General features: G+C 50.3%; 1 protein-coding gene across 1 annotated transcript in view; it reads right to left on the bottom strand.

Annotated features, from left to right (window-relative positions):
* Nucleotides 1-19,693, bottom strand: part of LOC144752247 (germ cell nuclear acidic protein-like) — a 111,666-nt gene that overhangs the window by 66,034 nt on the left and 25,939 nt on the right. Inside the window, exon 5 of the mRNA XM_078640252.1 lies at nucleotides 16,408-16,468. Coding sequence (XP_078496378.1) covers nucleotides 16,408-16,468 — 61 coding nt within the window. The remainder of the gene's footprint in view (nucleotides 1-16,407; nucleotides 16,469-19,693) is intronic.

The following is a 19,693-nucleotide window of genomic DNA, read 5'->3' as shown; positions in this document are numbered from 1 at the left end:
ACATTAAGTCATAAACCAGTGAAGCAAAAAGCAACAATTTGGGGTGACCATAGGATAGCAGACCCTACTCTCCTACATGTACCATTTCGTCATCATGTCTCTCCGCATATCAAAGAGCTCCACTGGCAAAGAGAATTGAGTTTAAGGCTCTGACCTTTGCATTCCGGGCAATTCCTGGTAAATGTCCGAGTTACCTGAAACGACGGTTACGTAGTTCTAAGCAGAAGCGTTCATTGAGCTTTAATTCTCAAAACCTGCTCTGTACTCCACCTTTCTTGAAAGCTAGGTTGGGTGGCAGATCTTTCACGGTGCGGGCAACCAAACTTTGGAACTCTCTGCCAGATAACTTTCGCCAGATGGAGTCAGAGACGGCATTTCGGAAGGCTGTGAAAACCTGGCTTTTTGGTCTGGGCTAGTGTCATTGCGGTCTGCTTTTCAGGTTACACCTGTGTACCACCTACTGCTAGCGCCGGGACACCTCTGTAGAGGTTGCTGTTCGCGCTTTATAAAGGTCGGTATTATTATTATGTAATCATGGCGAAGGTAGTAACCTTCCACCTTTAGGAGGGTAGCGCTCTGGGTCTTCTTGTCCAACAAGGCCACAAGCCTAGATCATGGCACACACATTTGCTTATGACAACAAATTCTGCATCAGAAATCCAGAGATCAGTACAGCTCGACACTTCCATTACCGTGAAGAGTTTTCCGTTCCAACAAAAGCGTTTAGAATCCTGAATTATGGTATGGCTCACCTACACAGGGAAGGCCTCATTTTGTCAGCTGTTATTGTACTTTGGATTCTGTTGAGTATTACATACTCATGTAAAGGACAATCCGATGAGTACAGTTCTGGAAGAGCCCTGCAGTTGTGTATTGCAAGCATTTATATATTGTCAAGTCTTGGGAAGTGGGTGCATAAGGATCGTATTTATTGGGTAGAGCGCCGCGGTTTCCCTCTACGCCTCCTGCTGTGGTGAACTGGAGTGATACCAATGATAAGCAAAACGTGCTTGGGAGGTGAATAAATAAAGCTTGGGTGGTTCGCACCTTTTGAACAAAGCAGTCTCCATTATCGCACCCCATCTCCGAGAAGTCATCAACTGCTCCCTCAACTCCGCTACCTTCCCGGAAAGTGGAAGCATGCCGAACTCAGCGCCCTCCTGAAGAAACCCACAGCTGACCCCACTGAACTTAAGAACTACCACCCCATTTCGCTTCTCCCATTCCCTGCCAAAGTCATTGAAAAAGCCGTCAACAGTCAGCTCACCGCCTTCCTCGAATCCAACAAATCCCTCGACCCTCGAATCCAACAAATCCCTCGACCCTTCGCAGTCTGGCTTCCGAGCCAAACACAGCACCGAGACCGCCCTCATCGCAGCAACAGACGACATTCGAACTCTACTGGACAACGGAGAAACAGCTGCCCTCATCCGACTTGACCTCTCCGCAGCCTTCGACACAGTCTGTCATAGCACCCTTATTCAACGCCTCAGCAACGTCGGGATACAAGGAAAAGCACTGAACTGGATCATCTCGTTCCTCGCCGGAAGAACCCAGAGAGTCCGCCTCCCCCCTTTCAGATCAGAGGCCACCGAAGTCATCTGCGGCGTACCACAAGGATCATCTCTCAGTCCCACCCTCTTCAACGTATACATGAGTCCCCTCGCATCCATCGCACGCCAACACAACCTCAACATCATCTCCTACGCAGACGACACCCAGCTGATCCTCTCCCTCACCAAAGACCCAAACACCGCCAAAACCAACCTACATGAAGGGATGAAAGAAGTAGCCGAGTGGATGAAGAACAGCCGTTTAAAACTGAACTCGGACAAAACAGAAGTCCTCATCTTAGGATCATCCCCCTCCGCATGGGACGACTCATGGTGGCCACCGGCCCTGGGAACCGCACCCATACCAAAGGATCACGCACGTAACCTGGGCTTCATCCTGGACTCCTCCCTCTCGATGACCAGACAAGTCAACGCCGTATCATCATCTTGCTTCAACATCCTATGCATGCTCAAAAAATCTTCCGTTGGATCCCCACCGAAACAAGAAAGACGGTCACCCATGCACAGGTCACAAGCTGACTGGACTACGGAAACACCCTTTACGCCGGAACCACAGCCAAACTACAAAAAAAAACTCCAACGCATCCAAAACGCCTCAGCCAGACTCATCCTAGACGTCCCCCGCCAAGCTCACATTTCCGGTCACCTGAAATACCTCCACTGGCTCCCCGTCAACAAGAGAATAACGTTCCGTCTCCTCACCCACGCACACAAAGCCCTCTACAACCTAGGACCTGAATACCTCAACACACGCCTGTCCTTTTACACCCCCACCCGCCAACTTCGATCGTCCAATCAAGCCCTCGCCGCAATTCCACGCATCCAAAGATCCACCATGGGGGGAAGATCCTTCTCCTACTTAGCGGCCAAGACCTGGAATTCTCTCCCCCACCCACCTCCGCCTTACACAGAACCACCTCTCCTTCAGAAAACAACTAAAAACTTGGATATTCGATAAGTAAAGTACCCCCCTCCCTCAAGCGCCTTGAGACCCTCTGGGTGAGTAGTGCGCTATACAAATTTGAAACTTGAACTTATATGGTTGTGTAAGCATTTGCCAGTTCATTCCTGATTGTTGTTTGCCAAGATTAAGTTATAAATAAGGGACGCAGTTGAAGAAAGAACAACTGAACAATTGAGAGAGTGTTATTGGGTACAGTCATTTGGGTAAAATCATCATGTGATCGAGGGCTGTGCTTCATGATGGCAATAAGGGCCGGGAGATCCAAGGTCTACAAGACCCGGAGTCTTATGAATCACTGTTTCATAGTTTCCCCTCAGGACCATATCAACATCCCTAGTATCTAGCCCCAAATATCTTACAGCAGCCACTTGTCCACTGCAGAGGGGACGCTGTAAGAAGTTTTAAATACTTGCCCTGGCAGCCTCTAATGCTTGGATTGAATCTGTCAATGTGCAGCCCGACAGACCATCAAACTCAATAGGCTCTGCTTAATTTAGTCAAATTGTATTTGGGGTTCCTTGCATAGTACATGTTTATTTGCATGTAAAGAGAACAGGGTCTTCCTTTTGGCAAACGGAATACCGATTTTGGAGTAACACTCCCAGACTAGGCATGCCAGAGCTATGGTAAATAGAAGCAGGAATAGCAGGCAGCCCTCGCAATATATATGGTTTGCATAATAGCTCATTTAGTCTAATGTAGGCTCGTAGGGATGTGTAAAGCAATGAGATCCAGAAGTTAACGTCCTCGCCCAAGTCCACCCTTCAGAAAACTGAACAAATCTCACCATTCAAATAAATCAAATGCTTTCTCAGCAACCAAAAAAATAAAACCTCTAGGTCAAGAGACAGGTAGTGCATTATTGGAAAGACACCCATGGATAAAGCCGGCTTGTTGGACCTGGCCTCGTGGCGTGGTTTGCCCCCGTTCCTCAGTACCCCGTTAGGGTAGCCCTGCACCCAGAGTCCCCTGCGCAGCGCCCCGTTAGTGTAGCCTGCCCCTCCCCCCCCCCCCCCCCGAGTCCCTGGTCGTCCTGCTCCCTACACGACCAGTTCCGCTTGTCCCGTCCAACTCCCGGCTCCGAGCGCCTAGAACCTGCATGCCCCACAAGGCCCGGCAGCCATTTTCCCTTCCCGAGATCCCCGACTCCCTGGGCCTAGCGTGACCCCGGCCCCAGCGAAACCCAGACTCCAAAGGCGCGCCAATCTCGGCTGGGGGGTAAAGGGCTCCCCGAGTGAGATAAGCCAGGGAGTTTCGATGGCACCTCCGGCCTCCCCTGAGAGACTGGTTGCTGTCACACCTTTGGCCTCCCCCGTGGGCCAGTTTCGATCGCACCTCTGGCCTCCCCGAGTGCTGGCTCCAGACCTGCTGGGCGTCTGGGAATTCCCGGGCGCATCTGCAAAGGACCTCGCCAACGACCAGCCCCCAAGGCATGAGACCTCCGCCTGAGAGGGTCCGGACATCAAAGGGCCCCTGGACTATATCAAGGGTCGCCCCACAACTAGCGGGCAGTTGTATCTTGGACCTGAAAGCCCTGCTGATCTGATCGCGGCTGATCCTAAGAAGAACTCATCCTTGCTTCGCTGAGCCCTGCTGACGTTGTCGCGGCTACTTCTTCGTAACACGGAACTGAACCACCGGAGCCCTGCTGACGCTGTCGCGGCTCGACATTGCTAAAGACCTCGGAGCCCTGCTGACGCGGTCGCGGCTCGAGCTTGAACTCGAAACTATCGGAGCCCTGCTGACGCTGTCGCAGCTCCTCAAGGACCTCTCCATCTGAGCCATGTTGACGCTGTCGCGGCTCCTCACGAACTTCTCCGGATCGAGCCCTGCTGACCCCGTCTCGGCTCGAGGAGTACTCTGGTCCGGCTGGACCATCGACGCTACCATCACGACTTGAGCCGACTCGACGTGAGTGAAGCAGCCAGTACGACCGTCATCGTCCGTATCCCCCGGCTCGAGGATTGAGAGCTGTGCGCAGGGTACACCCCGTACTGGCCCAAAGGCTAAAGACTGTCCCGCTTCCCGAATCCCGAATCCCCCAAGACTTTGGGATCCCTCGATCCTTTGTACATAAGAGTGCTACTTTCTTTTTACTGCTTATAAAGAACTTGTTACTGAAATCCTACGGTGTGGTGTCCGTTCGTAAGTGTGGTGTGAGCTCAGTGTGTACGATCCTAGACTCAAGTCCTCCCCGGTGGAGACCTCAGCATAAGACTCAGCAAGATCTGTAGGAGAGGTGGGTCCTGGGGTGGTCGGGTGAGCACAACCTGGCCCTCAGATCGCCCCTTCTAACACTGCTACCTCTGGAAGGGCCAATTCGGACATAGAAGGGAGCAGTCTGGCTGCTATCACTTATGCCGGATTTTGGTATTAGTCAGGCCTGGGCGTAGTTTGTGGACAAAAAAAAAAAAACTCTGTAGAGGTCCGTCTGGGGTAAAAATTGCAGTGCGAAGTGCCGTTTGCGCTGGTCTTTCTGCTGCTCGGGTAGAAATTCTTCCGAGCAGCAGCAAGCGCTCGCAAACTTACCACTCGCGAGCAGGGAAAAAAAAAAACTCTGCTGCACTACGCGGAGCTGAGTTTTCTGCACTCCGTGCACTTGGCGGAGAGCGGAGAGCAGGAAACTTCGCAAACTCTGCTAACGGAGCAGAGTTCACCGTCCAGGCCTAGTATTACTGCATATGAGTGATTGCAGTCTGGAAAATTAATATAGGGTTGCGTCTTTTCCCGGTTTTAGGAACATTACCACAACAGCCCCTCACAGCACAGATTTATAACAACATGCAGCTACAGAGCACCATAGAGATGCCCCCTGAAAAAACTACAGTATCTAGTGTGCGGGCTGACTGGTATCGTACAGTCTGCCGCTACAGACGTTTCTGATCCACTGCAGGTGAAAGGCCGTGCTTTGAGGCCAGAAACAATGCCTGCTCCAGAGGAAGGTGTTCACACCCCCTTCAGCAGGATGGCTAGTGATGGCAAGTCACACCCCTAAGGTGGGCTACCTGAAGTGAACAACGAAAGATGGGTTTCAACATCTTGGATTTGGTCAAACTAGAACTCTGGGTCAGGTTTATGCCCACTCTCCCCAGTAAGTTGTCATATAGAGGCTGTAGTCACCCCGGAGGTAAGTAGCCCATCGCCTACTATCCTATACTCCCATTAATGCCTCCAACGTCAGTATTTAGGGGTTCCCCTGACACCAGAAATTCTAATTAGTCTACTAGGAACCAAAGGAAGGACAAAGAAAAGCAGTCACCACAAGAACAGAGAACTGTACCACTACTTGGCCCCAAACCCTGCTTTGCTGCTGGAACCTCAACAATTGCACCGTCCCGCCTTGTCCAAAATCTGAACTACTCCCAAAGCTATGGACGACCATCCAGCAACTTCAACAACCAATCAGCATCTCCCTTGAGGGAGGGGGGAGGGTATATGAGGGGAGAGTTTTTTTTGGGGGTGGGGGGGCAGGGTTGTGTCTGTCCAGTAACTCATGCGGTTGACCATCGAGCCTGTCAAAGGAACAGCGCAACATGAGGAGGTCCCTGAGGCTCTAAGATATCAGCCTCTTCTCTCTGGTGGGTTTCAAAACGCTAGACCCGCCAGGAGCCCCCCTGCACCAATACCTTGACTAATGGGGCACTTGCGCCCACCAAGGCTTGTTTATGTCTAGTCCGGACAGCACAGCCACTGTACGTCAAGGGAGTACAAGAGAGACAAGCTCCACACCGAGAGTGGCCCTACTGTGTTTCTTTTTCCGTCCTCTGTAGGTATACCTAGAACCGTGAGAGCATCCAATGATGAAGTTGTTGCATTGCGTTTTAGGAGCCTAGTGTAATTTTCCCGATTTAGGACCTGATATAGGTATAACATACTGTATCCTTATATAGGCATAGAAATCATAACCATATTAAGACATAGCTCAAGTAGTCCTAATAAGGCTTGGCAACTTCCACTAGTTCCGAAAATCTACAACGATTTCTTGGAATAACCCGCCTTCAGCAGTCAGGGACTTCCCCCTGCATGAATATTAATTTATCCAGGAAATCATGGAGTTTTCAGAGAATTAAGTCTCTGATGAAGTTATTATGTCCACTCTTACGTCAAACTCGGCACCTTCAAGGTATAAATATTTCCACACTTGTCCAAACAAACACACGGTGGTTTGGAGCAGTTCGACTATCTACTTGCCAGACGCGCCCTGCTGCTGCAAGTGCCGAAGGAAGCCGACCCTCCGACTGACGCACTGGAAGAGGCTGTACTTTTCTCCTGCCGAGAAATCCATCTCCAGTGTTTCCAGGCTACCCTTGCAGGTTGCTGGGAAATAGAGTCCTGAGCGAGAGACACCAGACCTCCTACATTCTAAAACCAAGGTACGGAGCTGATTAGACCCTAAGAATTCTTGGCAAACAAATACTAAAACGAGGCTACAACTTGTATGCGTACCATACGTATAGCGCATTGGAGCGCCTGGAAACTGTCCTTCCACCAAATCAATGTTATTACTTTGGGTTTAATTCGGATTTCAGTGAAACCCAATTGCATTAATCAAACTGGCTGCCGGGTCCGCAGGATCTGCCGCGGGGCACTGGGGGCAGTGTGAGGCGCTGCCTGCCGCCTGCTGATTCCGGCGGGCTCCGTGAAGTGAGGCTGAGCGGAACGGTTGGAGCCTCCTGAGAGACCTGCCGCTGGTGGTCGGTGAGCGCTGCCGAGAGCGCGGTGGGTCGTCCCCTGGTCGTGGTGGCTCGCGTGGATCTGTGGTGTCTGTTCGTCTGGCCTCCCCCCTCTCGGTGGGCTGTGTACAGCGGAGAGGGAGCTGGTCGGACTGTGTGGCGGCGGATCGGCCCGGGGCGTGTGGGAGAGCTGGATCGGCTGGTGGACCCTGGAAGGATCGCGCTGTGCAGCGCCAGAAGGAGTATTCAGCCCCGCCCCCCCCCCCCCCTGGAAAGGCTCAAAATGAAAAGTCAATAACCAAACATTGGAGTTTCATCGCGTTTCACAGCCAATATTCTGGAATAATTGATTTGCCTCAGTTACACCTGGATACAGGGAGTCTGATTTGGACAGCCTCATTGGAGCCTGACTATCCTGAAGGTATTTACAAGCACAACATTTAATCTCTATTTTTGAACATACCGGCGCTACACGCTCTGCCCTAAAGATACAAAGCTGTCTGCTCACAACCTATGCATGCGGCATGGCGACCCTCTAGCTCGTCTCACTTTCCTTTACCTAAAATGGCGGGGGCAAGACAACGAAGCCATAAATCTCCTCCACTGCCCACCAAACGACCGTGAAGCTGCATACCAACGTGGCCACAGGTCACCCTAACAGAGATAAGGCTTCCTCTTCGCCTCCTGAACAGTTTGAAACCTAATCTCTCCCCTTCCCACCTAACAACAAAGAGGATGGACTAACTCGACCTGCACCGGAAAGGGAAGCTAGCTCCCTAAGGCACATCATCAATAGAGATAGGACTACTTTTGGCTCCCTATATGCCACCGTGGTGGCCATCTTTGAATAGTTCACCACTGGAGCGGCCATCTTTGACTAGTCGTCCATACCTATTGCCCACATTCTACCATTTAGGCTTATTGCCCCGCAACCACACAAGCTCCCCACCTGTTCTACCCACGCCTTTCCGCCATGGAACGCTTGGGCGAGCACACCTACAAAATCATATACCCACCTGAGCTCACCAAAAAAAACGCCAAACGTTACAAACATAATTTTCTAAAGGCACACCCCGAATTACCGTGTGTGGACACCTACTTCTCGTTGATCAACGGAGACACAAACAACGATATCATCTTTTACACTACACGGAGACCACAATGGAGGAAAGCGTTCCTCTCCACTCTCACTATTCACACCACCAATAAATCCGCTCATGGTCTAACTCTTTCTGTCACTCCATCCCTAGTCTTCCCAGGCAGAGCCACAATCACCATCTACAACAATGGGACCATTCTACTCCAAGCCAATGATAGGAACCTTGACCGACTAGACAACATATTCCCTACCTTCTTAGAACACATCGCCAAACGGCGGACCTCCATTCCGCACACATCAAGCTTCACAACTCCCCCCAACACCAATACTCAAAATAACCGGCCTTGCCCACTGCAACTTCGGAATGACACACACCCCTCCCATCCCCCCAGTGTTATAGCTAGGATCACACCTGACATTACCCCCCCGCTCCCCTCACCCACAGACGTAGTTCATTCCCCCCTGCACATCCAACATACCCCCACCCACCCTTCCCCCCATCTCACACCTCACACGAATCTCGCTGAACACAACATCACCCGGAGTATATCTCCCCCCCCCCGTGGCAGATCTTCGTCCCTCTCAACCCCCCCCAATTCTCACCCCTCACTCCCCCACTCTCCCAACTAGCACCCCAGAACTTGCGTCCTCCCTTACAATAACACCCCCCCACTACTCAGCCCCCGCTTCCTTCTTACCACCCCTATTATCTTCGACCTTCACTCATCCCTCAACTCACCGGCACCACCCCCCACCGACGCCCCCACCACTTCTTCCCACCCACCACCTACTTCATCTACACCCCTCACCCACAATTCATCGCACCCACCGAATACCACCCCACCCTCTTTAACAGCAGAGCCCTCCACTAATGCTAGCATACCTCACCTCCCCGCCCCAAATTCGCCCACCAACTCCCCTCTCAACGCCTCGCCCACATCACGAACACTAACACCAAGACACATCTCGACCTGATTCTATCCACCCTCCTACAACTCAAAGACGAGATCCGCACCAAAGAGCTTCTTCACACACCTTCCAGACAACTTAGACCCACAACGACCACCAATGTATCCAACAAACGACGCACTCTCCCCACAGTCCCTCGTACTCAACGCTCTCTACACTGGCCTTCTATCCCCGTACGCAACAACACCCACCGTCCCCGGCGTGCCCTTAACTCCCTGTCGGACCACGACTTACACACCCTCCTCCGCTCTTTTGGCCCGGGACCGGTAAAACACTTAACCCCCACTCACCTCCCCATACCTACTATCCTCCCAAATCCCCTTAGGCACCCAACACTAAACATCAGAAGCTCTGTCCCAAACAACCTCAGAAGAGTCACCCTATCGCTAGAACACACGACCTCCCTTCTCACCCCCAGACTCAAATGCATCCTTCTCAACTGCAGATCGGCCCTGAGACACTCCTCCGACATTGCAGATCTCGTCACATGAATGGATCTTGACCTAGCCATATTGACGGAAACCTGGCTAACTGAAGCCTCCACGCCCATTATGGATATATTAGTTCCCCCCAATTACCACATCATCAGACTCGACAGGACCGTCAAGACGGGCGGGGGAATAGCATGCATTTTCAGGAGCAATCTATCCGTCACCAAAGTAACCTCCCCCTCCCTCACCTCCTGTGAACTCTTCTGCCTCGATATCTCCAGTGAGGGTAAACCAGTATGTGCTCTACACCTCATCTATCACCCACCGGGGGACAACCTCATCTTCTCTCAACAACTCATGGACACTATTACTTCCAACGCCGGTCGGCAGGTCACTCAAATCTACCTGGGTGACTTTAATCTCCACTGGAACGATCCGAAAGACACAGTGGTGAACAGTCTTAAATCTTTCCTTAATGCGCTTGACCTCACCCAAATATGCAACAGCCCAACACACGATAAAGGTTCGATACTCGATCTTATCATCGCCAAAGAGGACTCTACCCAACTGGGGTCAATCCAACCCTGTGATTGGTCAGATCACCACATCATCACCTTCTTTATCAATGAAAAAATCAAACCCTCCCTGGCTCAACCCACCAAATGCAAGATCTGGAAAAGGGACATGAAGAATCTCAACCCTAACTCCCTACCTCCCCACACCTACAGGCTCCTCCTTCCCCCTGCTGGCGTCTCTGATGTTCAAACATTGACAGACCTCTACCTCGACTCCATGACCTCTATAATCAACGAAGCCGCCCCACTGCAACTAAAGAGAGTTTCCACCAAGAGTTCGAACCCCTGGTATGACGGCAGACTCAACGAAGATAGGCGAGCTATGCGATCGGCAGAGCGCACTTGGAGAACTGATCCCTCATCACTACATCGCAAAAAGCTTAAGAACAAGAGAAATGCCTACTTTAGGAAAATCAAGAGTGCGAAATCCGACTTCTTTCGCCTCCAGCTTGACCAAGCGAAAAACTGACCAAGAAAATTGTTCGATCTAGTCAAAAGTCAAACAAAGCCGCAACACCTACAATCAATCAATCCAACAAGCGATATCCCACACAGTGAAGACTTTTCCGCCTTCTTCAAGCTAAAGACCGACAACATAAGAAATGATCTCCTCAATGATGTAAGCCAACACCCTGTGCACATCAGAATGTCTAACGCTCAGCCACAAAATAGCGCATCGTGGGCTTCCTTTGACATCTACTCAGAAGATGCAATACTCAAACTGCTCGGAACCCTGAAGCCCTCTAATCACCTCACAGACCCCCTGCCTGCTAACGCGGTAAAAGACTTCACCACCATGCTCCTCCCACTCTGGACTAAAATCATTAACAGCTCCCTTCAACAAGGTCTCATCCCTGACTCACTCAAGGTGGGGCAAGTCACGCCCATACTCAAGAAACCCACAGCTGACCCGTCTGACCTAAACAATTACCGTCCCATCACAAACATCCCCACCTTGGCCAAACTGCTGGAAAAATGTGTACAGCTTCAACTAACAAAACACATTGATAAGTTTGATCTCCTCAACCCCCATCAATCAGGCTTCCGAGCGAAACACAGCACGGAAACGGCCATGACTCACATAATTGATGACGCCCACCAAATCCTTGATCGCAATGATTCATGCCTCCTCATCCTCCTAGACCTTTCCTCAGCTTTCGACACGGTCAAACATGAGAACCTCCTTGAGCTGCTAAACACTAGAATGGGTTTATCCGGGACTGTTCTCAAATGGTTCACTTCCTTCCTACATAACCGGACTCAGAAGTTCAAGATCAACAATGTGTTGTCCTCGCCTGTGCCAGTCGACTTAGGCGTTCCACAAGGATCCTCCCTTTCACCCACACTGTTCAACCTAATCATGGAACCACTTGCCTCCTTGCTCCAAGCATCCAATGTACACTTTCATATGTACGCCGATGACACTCAACTCTACCTAAAGGTACAATCCCCGGATGATATCAAACTCCTGAACTACACTCTCACAAAGACCCAATCGTGGTTGGCCGACAACCACCTCAAACTAAATGCTCTGAAAACTGAGTTCCTTTTGATAGCACCCCCTGCGAAATATACCACCACCCAACTTTGGCTCAACCACTTAACAGCATTCAATGTCCGGCCCACCATCGTGGACTCCGCGAAATCCTTAGGTATCACACTTGACGCAAAGCTCAACATGCAACAGCACATTAGCATAGCAACGAAAGGAGCTAATTTCCAAATCAACACATTGAGAAAGTTGAAACCCTTCCTCCCAGCCAAAGACTTCCAAAATGCAGTACAAGCCCTCGTCATCCCCCGCATAGACTATGGAATTGTGACCCTCAGTGGTCTCCCTTTAGCAACAACTGCACCCCTAAGAGCCTCTTTGAACGCTGCCGCGAGACTCATTACGGGCTCAAGAAAACACTCTCATATAACCCCTGACTTGAAATCTCTGAAATGGCTGCCCTTTGAAGCCAGAATACAACTGAAAATTGCTATGATGACACACGCGGCTGTACACCACAATGCACCTAACTACCTCACTCAAAAGCTAACTATATCAGGAGGGTCGAGATCCAATAGAAGTTCAAAAAATCTACTCTTGAAACCTCGCAGATTCCGGAAGGAAAAAACATACAAACGCTCCTTCTCAGGAATGGCGCCGAGGATCTGGAACGCTCTCCCTCCCGAAACCAGGCTTATCTCCTCCTCAGCCTTCTTTAAGAAAGAGGTGAAAGCCATCCTCATGGCTAAGTTCACCTGAACTTTAATGCCTGTTCCTCAGTGACTTTCGTGCCGCTTGGGTATTACTGGTTTCATGTTTGTCTAATGTCAAATAATGTCATATTTGCATGATCTAGATTTGTTTATTCCTCTTGTTTGCCACAAGTACATGATGGTCAGTCGATCCTTCTATGCTACTCACTAAATATCTATTATTAGACTATTCATGTTAGCCTACTGTATATCGAGGCCCCTTCCCCTTGCTCCCTGTAACTTTTAAATACTTATAGTATAAGTTCTCCTGATTTTTATCGTAATTGCATGTAAGACTCAGTATTGTCTTTTATTTTCGCCTATCTGATTGTTTACTGTCATGCTACTAGAACTTGATTGCTATCCGATCATGCTACTGAAGTTTATATTTGCAACCAATATTATGTCGCGTCACCTTCATGCTATCGTCACCCCCTGTTTCTGTGAAGCGCTCTGATATCTGTAAAGATCTTGTTCGCGCTATATAAAACTCTGAATAAATAAATAAATAACTTACTTACTTCCTCACTTGTGCTAAGCCTAGGTTAGGTACACCAGGGTAGGCATATTTTAGAAGCACCAGTGAGTACTTTTAGTCATTATTTATCATTTTATGTATTTTATGCATTCTAGGTATTCTTAGAAACCAGATCATGCTTTTGCAATATTTTATAATACTCTTCGTACTGTACGCTTTGTACTTTACCGCAAGTATTACAATTGCAGCAGTTCATTTCTTATGCTTGAGAAAAAAGACTGTTCAATAAATATTTTATTGAAAACGCCCGTCTTTCCATTTCTCGGCACCGCTGGTGAAACGAAGCATGCACGATTGACTGAGTGAAATAACTATCTATTGTTTCCGCGACTCTAGAGATAGATATCTTATTCTTGGGAAACAAAGTTGTCATGTTTTGAGCGGTTGTCAGAAACTTAATCCCTTCTTGTTTATTCGAGAACGTTTCTAGTGACCTCTGAGCTAGCTGGCACACACACAATTACGTTTAGTATATTCTGTAGAGACTTAGTCGACCTCAGTCCTACGTCTAAACTACAGGATACACTATTCCAATGCGCAGAGCCTATTGGGAATAACAGGAACTACACTACAAAGTGGCCCATCAGCCAGCACATCTGCACCCAAGCTCCACAGCCCAAGTACACGTCTTCTGCCTGTGTATCTGTGGCTTAGGAGTCCTCACGAGCTAAGCCACCACCTTTGGGTTCTGCCAGACTTGTGACCAAGTTCCCCTCTGTACACTCTGTTTTGTTAGGTCCCATTAAACTTTGACAGCTGACCGCCCTCGAGGCTACCATCGCGACCCGCACCTCTGCACCAGTACGGACTAGGACAGGTAAACCCGAACTGCTGGTGATACTTTGGACCTTGTCCCCCAAGCACCTCAAGTCCTAAAGGGTACCCTCTGCAGCAGTATGCAAATACCTGTATGTAGTGCGTCTTTTCTTCCATAGGATAACATTAACATGTTCAAGAATCATGCCTAAAATCAGTTAGTTTTGTTATTCAACTGTTTTACTGTGTAAAAATGATACACTAAAATACTTACCCGATACCGAAGATCTGGTGTCTAAATACTAGATAAGATATAGTGTTATTTTTCTAAATAGACATCAGATTTCCTATTGCGTATGCGTTTCATTTATTGACTGTGTTCAAATGCTCAACACTCCTCTCTGGTAAGCCTAAGCTCCTCAACCACACTACTACAAATAGAGCACTTTGGGATTGTTGAAGCAGGCCCCCGTAAGCCAATAAGGGTCGCCTAGAGTTTCTGCATTGTGTACCTCGTTGTGATATACTACATAGAAAGCAGGTTCCTACACTCCTACAGACCGCTGATCTACAAATACAGCCTTATAGTAAAGCGAGGAAGGGCAACCCAATAACTTCTTGAGCTTGGGTGTCAGTATAAATGTACAAATTACCAACAAGAAGATCAGTTGAAGGAATTAAAACAGTCATTTATAGGTAATTTTAGATCTATAACAAAAAAAAGGACATAAAATAAATCAATTTAGTACCCCTGAGAGACAAGTTAAAGTGTTAATATGATGCATTTGTCTTTAATCGGGGAGGCTCTGGGTAAAACTACCCATTGTTATCGAATTTGCCAATACATTTCTATGCATTGAATTTGATTTTTTTCAATTCTTCATTTACTTTGTACATTATTAAAGTTCTATTCTTGCTGGTTTTCTACACCAGTATTTACTTGCAACTTCTCTTTATTTTCATTCCAAAGCTCATTAATTGAATACTCAGGCTGGTACGCCTATTGTATTGTTTAGGTTTTGTCTCCTTGGGTATTCTATAGATGTAATCTAGACGTCTTTTTGTCTAGACCTACAAATAAAAACTAGAAGCCACTGTGCACTAGTTTCAGTAACGGACGACCTTGTTGGCCATTCACCTCAGTTTCTACAAAAAGAACCAGCACATTTTATTTACAATGCAAACCCACTTTACAAATGCAGTTACCAAGACTTTAGAATTGTTCCTTTCACATTGGGGTGTCGGTATTAATTTGTGTTTTGTAAAGAGCGCGTGCAGTGAGGCGTCCACCTCATATCACAAACCTCACGCACGCCAACTTTATACACATTACGATTTATAAATAACTGCCTTTAGCTTCTCACCAGCTTAATTAGTGACCAATATACGTGTATTTTACAGCATAATAATTATATTTGTTGAGTAATTATAAGAAGATGATTAAATGCTGATAAATGCATGAATTATCTTTCAAAGGTAAATTATAAAACTACTGTGCGTTCACATACAAGTTCCCTTACATCCGGATACATAGCAAAGACCGTAGGGGAAGTTCCTGATAAAAACACTGTTTCTTTCATGCGTATACCTTCATATATTCATGTTGTTTTCTATAACAGTACATGTTTAAGAATGCATTTTACGTTGAACATGAGGTCTTGGTGTTACCATTATCTGCAATTACTTCCGGTTTATTCTGTTACGGTCTGAGGGCAAATGCGAGAATGTTGGACAGGCTTGTTCATGTGCTAGAAATAGTTTAGCTGAAGACAAGGAAGGACAGGCGGGGAGAGGTTAGCAAAGTATTGCAAAACCACGCTGAAAACCCTCAATCATGTTGCATTTCTTTTTGTTATTCAGTTCATTGATTACAATTGCTGCTACTATATTTTTTGTTTTAATAATTAAATACTAGACATGTACCTTGAACTAGAAAGTAGAGTTTGACATTAAAATTAAGTAATTGAAAGTATTCCTAGAGTATATTCTGGAGTGTCTATTGATGGTGAAAAGAGGTTTGGAACCTGCTATGCATTCCTGTTCGTTTTACAGGACTGGATTGTCTGGGAAATAACCCATTTAAATTAAATAGTGATATCTGGGCAGCAGCCTAAGGGCCCCCCTTCTCAAAATTAGTATTTGGACCAATTCTGCACTTACTACATGGTTGAGAGTCTCCATATTAGGGCTGTAGTCTTGGCTAGAAGCAGAGTAATGCAACACTTTGGCTATACAATTGGTAAGTTTCCTATCCCATGAGGGATTTTAAAGGGGGATACCACTATATGTAACGTCGTTAATGCCACCCCATCCCCCACCATCTTTTTTAGGACTAGTTTCATTTGTATTAACATTATACTCTATAAAGCAGTCTTGGGGCGCAAAGGTGGTATTTCTCAAGCAGTAAAATTAAAACGTGCAACGCTGAGGAGGAGCCACTCTGGGAGGATGCACGGATCTTTATATTCACTCCTGCTCGGGTCATCATCCCACATGGTTCCAGTGCCAGCTCATCCGCTTCCAGCCCCAGCCCACCCGCCTCTACCGGGCACCACTCTATGGATACTAAAGCTAGCGTACTCACTCATCCATCAAATGCTTCGGCGTTGGACAGCCGGACTTCGGGGTCTTCAACTGCGTCAAAACTACAAGAGAAAGGAAAGTCGGTGTGGATAAAGCACAGAGCATCTCAGTGTACATTCAACAAACTAAACAGCAGGAGACGTCTAGCTACAGCATGTACACAACATACCAGTCCACACAGGATCCTCACTGAGAAATGTTTGTTTAATTCCATTGTATTGCATCATTTCTAGATTACTTTCCCATCCCTTGGCAAGGCCCCAAAGCGCTCTTAGGTTAATTAAAGAACTGCACCGTTTGGAGTGACCAGCTGCAGGAAGATGGTGGCTGGAGTGTCAGCTATGGATTGCGTGCTTTGCTGTCATGTGTGAGGGTCGGCTGGGAGCAGGGGGGGTCGGCTGGGAGCAGGGGGGGTCGGCTGGGAGCAGGGGGGGGGTCGGCTGGGAGCAGGGGGGGGTCGGCTGGGAGCAGGGGGGGGTCGGCTGGGAGCAGGGGGGGGGGGTCGGCTGGGAGCAGGTCGGCTGGGAGCAGGGGGGGGGTCGGCTGGGAGCAGGGGGGGGGTCGGCTGGGAGCAGGGGGGGGGGGTCAGCTGGGAGCAGGGGGGGGGGGTCGGCTGGGAGCAGGGGGGGTCGCTTCGCAAAGAGGTAGCCGGTGCGGAGCCAATACGGCCCCTCGGCGGGTGGGAGATGTAAATGTAAATGTGTTGGACTTGTAAAGCGCACAGCTGCCCGTAAGCGTCCTGGCGCTGAAGACCGCTGGGGAACCCGCCCTGGTTTTCCCTGTGAAGAGGTGTGGCGCCGCGGCCAGGGCGACTGACGCTGGAATCTGGGGACCACGGTTCGATCCCCGGCTCCGGCGGCAGGTTAGCCCAGCACCATGTGACTCTGGGCAATAGCTCGCTTAATCTTCCCGACGGCCCCCAGCGCCTAGAGACCCGTACGGGTGATTGTGCGCTTTACAAATGTGGACTTTACTTTACTTTACTGTGAGATGGTCGCTTCTGCGTATCTCCAAGGTGAAACCAGGCATCCCTGGCGTCTGTGGGGGCCGTTGTGGAGATGAGGCAAGCTTAATGCCCAGAGTTGCCGAGTGTGATCCCTGGTTAGAGTAGGCACCGAGGCGAGAATTGTCGAGTCCGCTGACCCTGGTCCACGACCCTGCCGCGTTGGGAATTTAACCCTGGTCCCGGGCCGTTATCTGCTTCCGGGTCTGCCGCCTCTTACCAGTGAGCCACACCACTCCAGATGTCAGACTGGATGCACATGAATGCATCTGCAGCTGAATGGTCACTGTCTGTGCAGTGAGGACAGAACACATACGACACCCTTGTCCGGTTCCTCACATTTCAAAGGATAGGTCAGTGTTTCCATCACCTCAACAAGTGACCGAGTGCATTTCCTATGCAAGAGCAGCAGTTATGTGACGGACATCGAGAAATGGGTGGCTGTGCGACAAACATGCAGGATATGAAGACGGATACAGACCCGGCTCGACCATGTATTGGTTGAAAGGTCCACCGACAGGGACTTCCTGAACTGAGAGTTCAGCCTCATGGTGCTGGCCAGGAGAGAGAAGAGTTTAGAGAGATACCTTTTCGGACAGTGCTCCTTTAAAGCCAGGAACTCTAATACTGGAGTTAAAGTTGAGTGAGAACATACTTTTGGAGAAGATGGGCCATGGAAGAGGTTTGCCAGAAGGCAAAGAAATGAACCCAAGCTGCTTACAACCAATTACCAAAGAGACCTGGAGACCACCAAGTGGGCACAAGCAGCCACAGCTTGGACACGCCAACAACATTGAAGAGGCTGGGATGAGCGAGCACGTGATGCTTCTCCAATCTGAAGCAACTGAAAGCATTCGTGGTGCAAAACCATTAAACTAGATGCAACCAGCGTGCTCTCTCGTCTGTGAACCAGGACTGAGGTTGACATCCACAAAGAGGTTGAGTGGAGCGGTCTGCTGCAGGAGCGAACGCACCATGACCAGAACTAGGAGCCGGCACAGTAGCACAGCTGGATGTGCAAGAAATATCTCTACTCTGATAGCATTTACTTTCAGAGGCGCACTCCCCCCTCTGGGCCGAGGCGCACTCCCCCCTCGGGGCCGAGGCGCACTCCCCCCTCGGGGCCGAGGCGCACTCCCTCACCAGGGCCGAGGCGCACTCCCTCACCAGGGCCGAGGCGCACTCCCTCCTAGGGGCCGAGGCCCACTCCCTCCTAGGGGCCGAGGCCCACTCCCTCCTAGGGGCCGAGGCCCACTCCCTCCTAGGGGCCGAGGCCCACTCCCTCCTAGGGGCCGAGGCCCACTCCCTCCTAGGGGCCGAGGCCCACTCCCTCCTAGGGGCCGAGGCGCACTCCCTCACCTGGGCCGAGGCGCACTCCCTCACCTGGGCCGAGGCGCACTCCCTCACCAGGGCCGAGGCGCACTGAGGCCCACTCCCTCCTCTGGGCCGAGGCGCACTCCCTCATCTGGGCCGAGGCGCACTCCCTCCTCTGGGCCGAGGCGCACTCCCTCCTCTGGGCCGAGGCGCACTCCCTCCTCTGGGCCGAGGCCCACTCCCTCCTCTGGGCCGAGGCCCACTCCCTCATCTGGGCCGAGGCGCACTCCCTCATCTGGGTCGAGGCGCACTCCCTCCTCTGGGCCGAGGCGCACTCCCTCATCTGGGTCGAGGCGCACTCCCTCATCTGGGTCGAGGCGCACTCCCTCATCTGGGTCGAGGCGCACTCCCTCATCTGGGTCGAGGCGCACTGAGGCCCACTCCCTCCTCTGGGCCGAGGCCCACTCCCTCCTCGGCGCACTCCCTCATCTGGGTCGAGGCGCACTCCCTCATCTGGGTCGAGGCGCACTCCCTCATCTGGGTCGAGGCGCACTCCCTCATCTGGGTCGAGGCGCACTCCCTCATCTGGGTCGAGGCGCACTCCCTCCTCTGGGTCGAGGCGCACTCCCTCCTCTGGGTCGAGGCGCACTCCCTCCTCTGGGTCGAGGCGCACTCCCTCATCTGGGTCGAGGCGCACTCCCTCATCTGGGTCGAGGCGCACTCCCTCCTCTGGGTCGAGGCGCACTCCCTCCTCTGGGTCGAGGCGCACTCTCTCCTCTGGGTCGAGGCTCACTCCCTCATCTGGGTCGAGGCGCACTCCCTCATCTGGGCCGAGGCGCACTCCCTCATCTGGGTCGAGGCGCACTCCCTCCTCTGGGTCGAGGCGCACTCCCTCCTCTGGGCCGAGGCGCACTCTCTCATCTGGGTCGAGGCGCACTCCCTCATCTGGGTCGAGGCGCACTCCCTCATC

The sequence above is a fragment of the Lissotriton helveticus genome, chromosome 4_2 (genome assembly GCF_964261635.1).
Source record: "Lissotriton helveticus chromosome 4_2, aLisHel1.1, whole genome shotgun sequence".
Lineage (NCBI taxonomy): Eukaryota > Metazoa > Chordata > Amphibia > Caudata > Salamandridae > Lissotriton > Lissotriton helveticus.
This window is presented reverse-complemented; position numbering and strand designations above follow the sequence as displayed.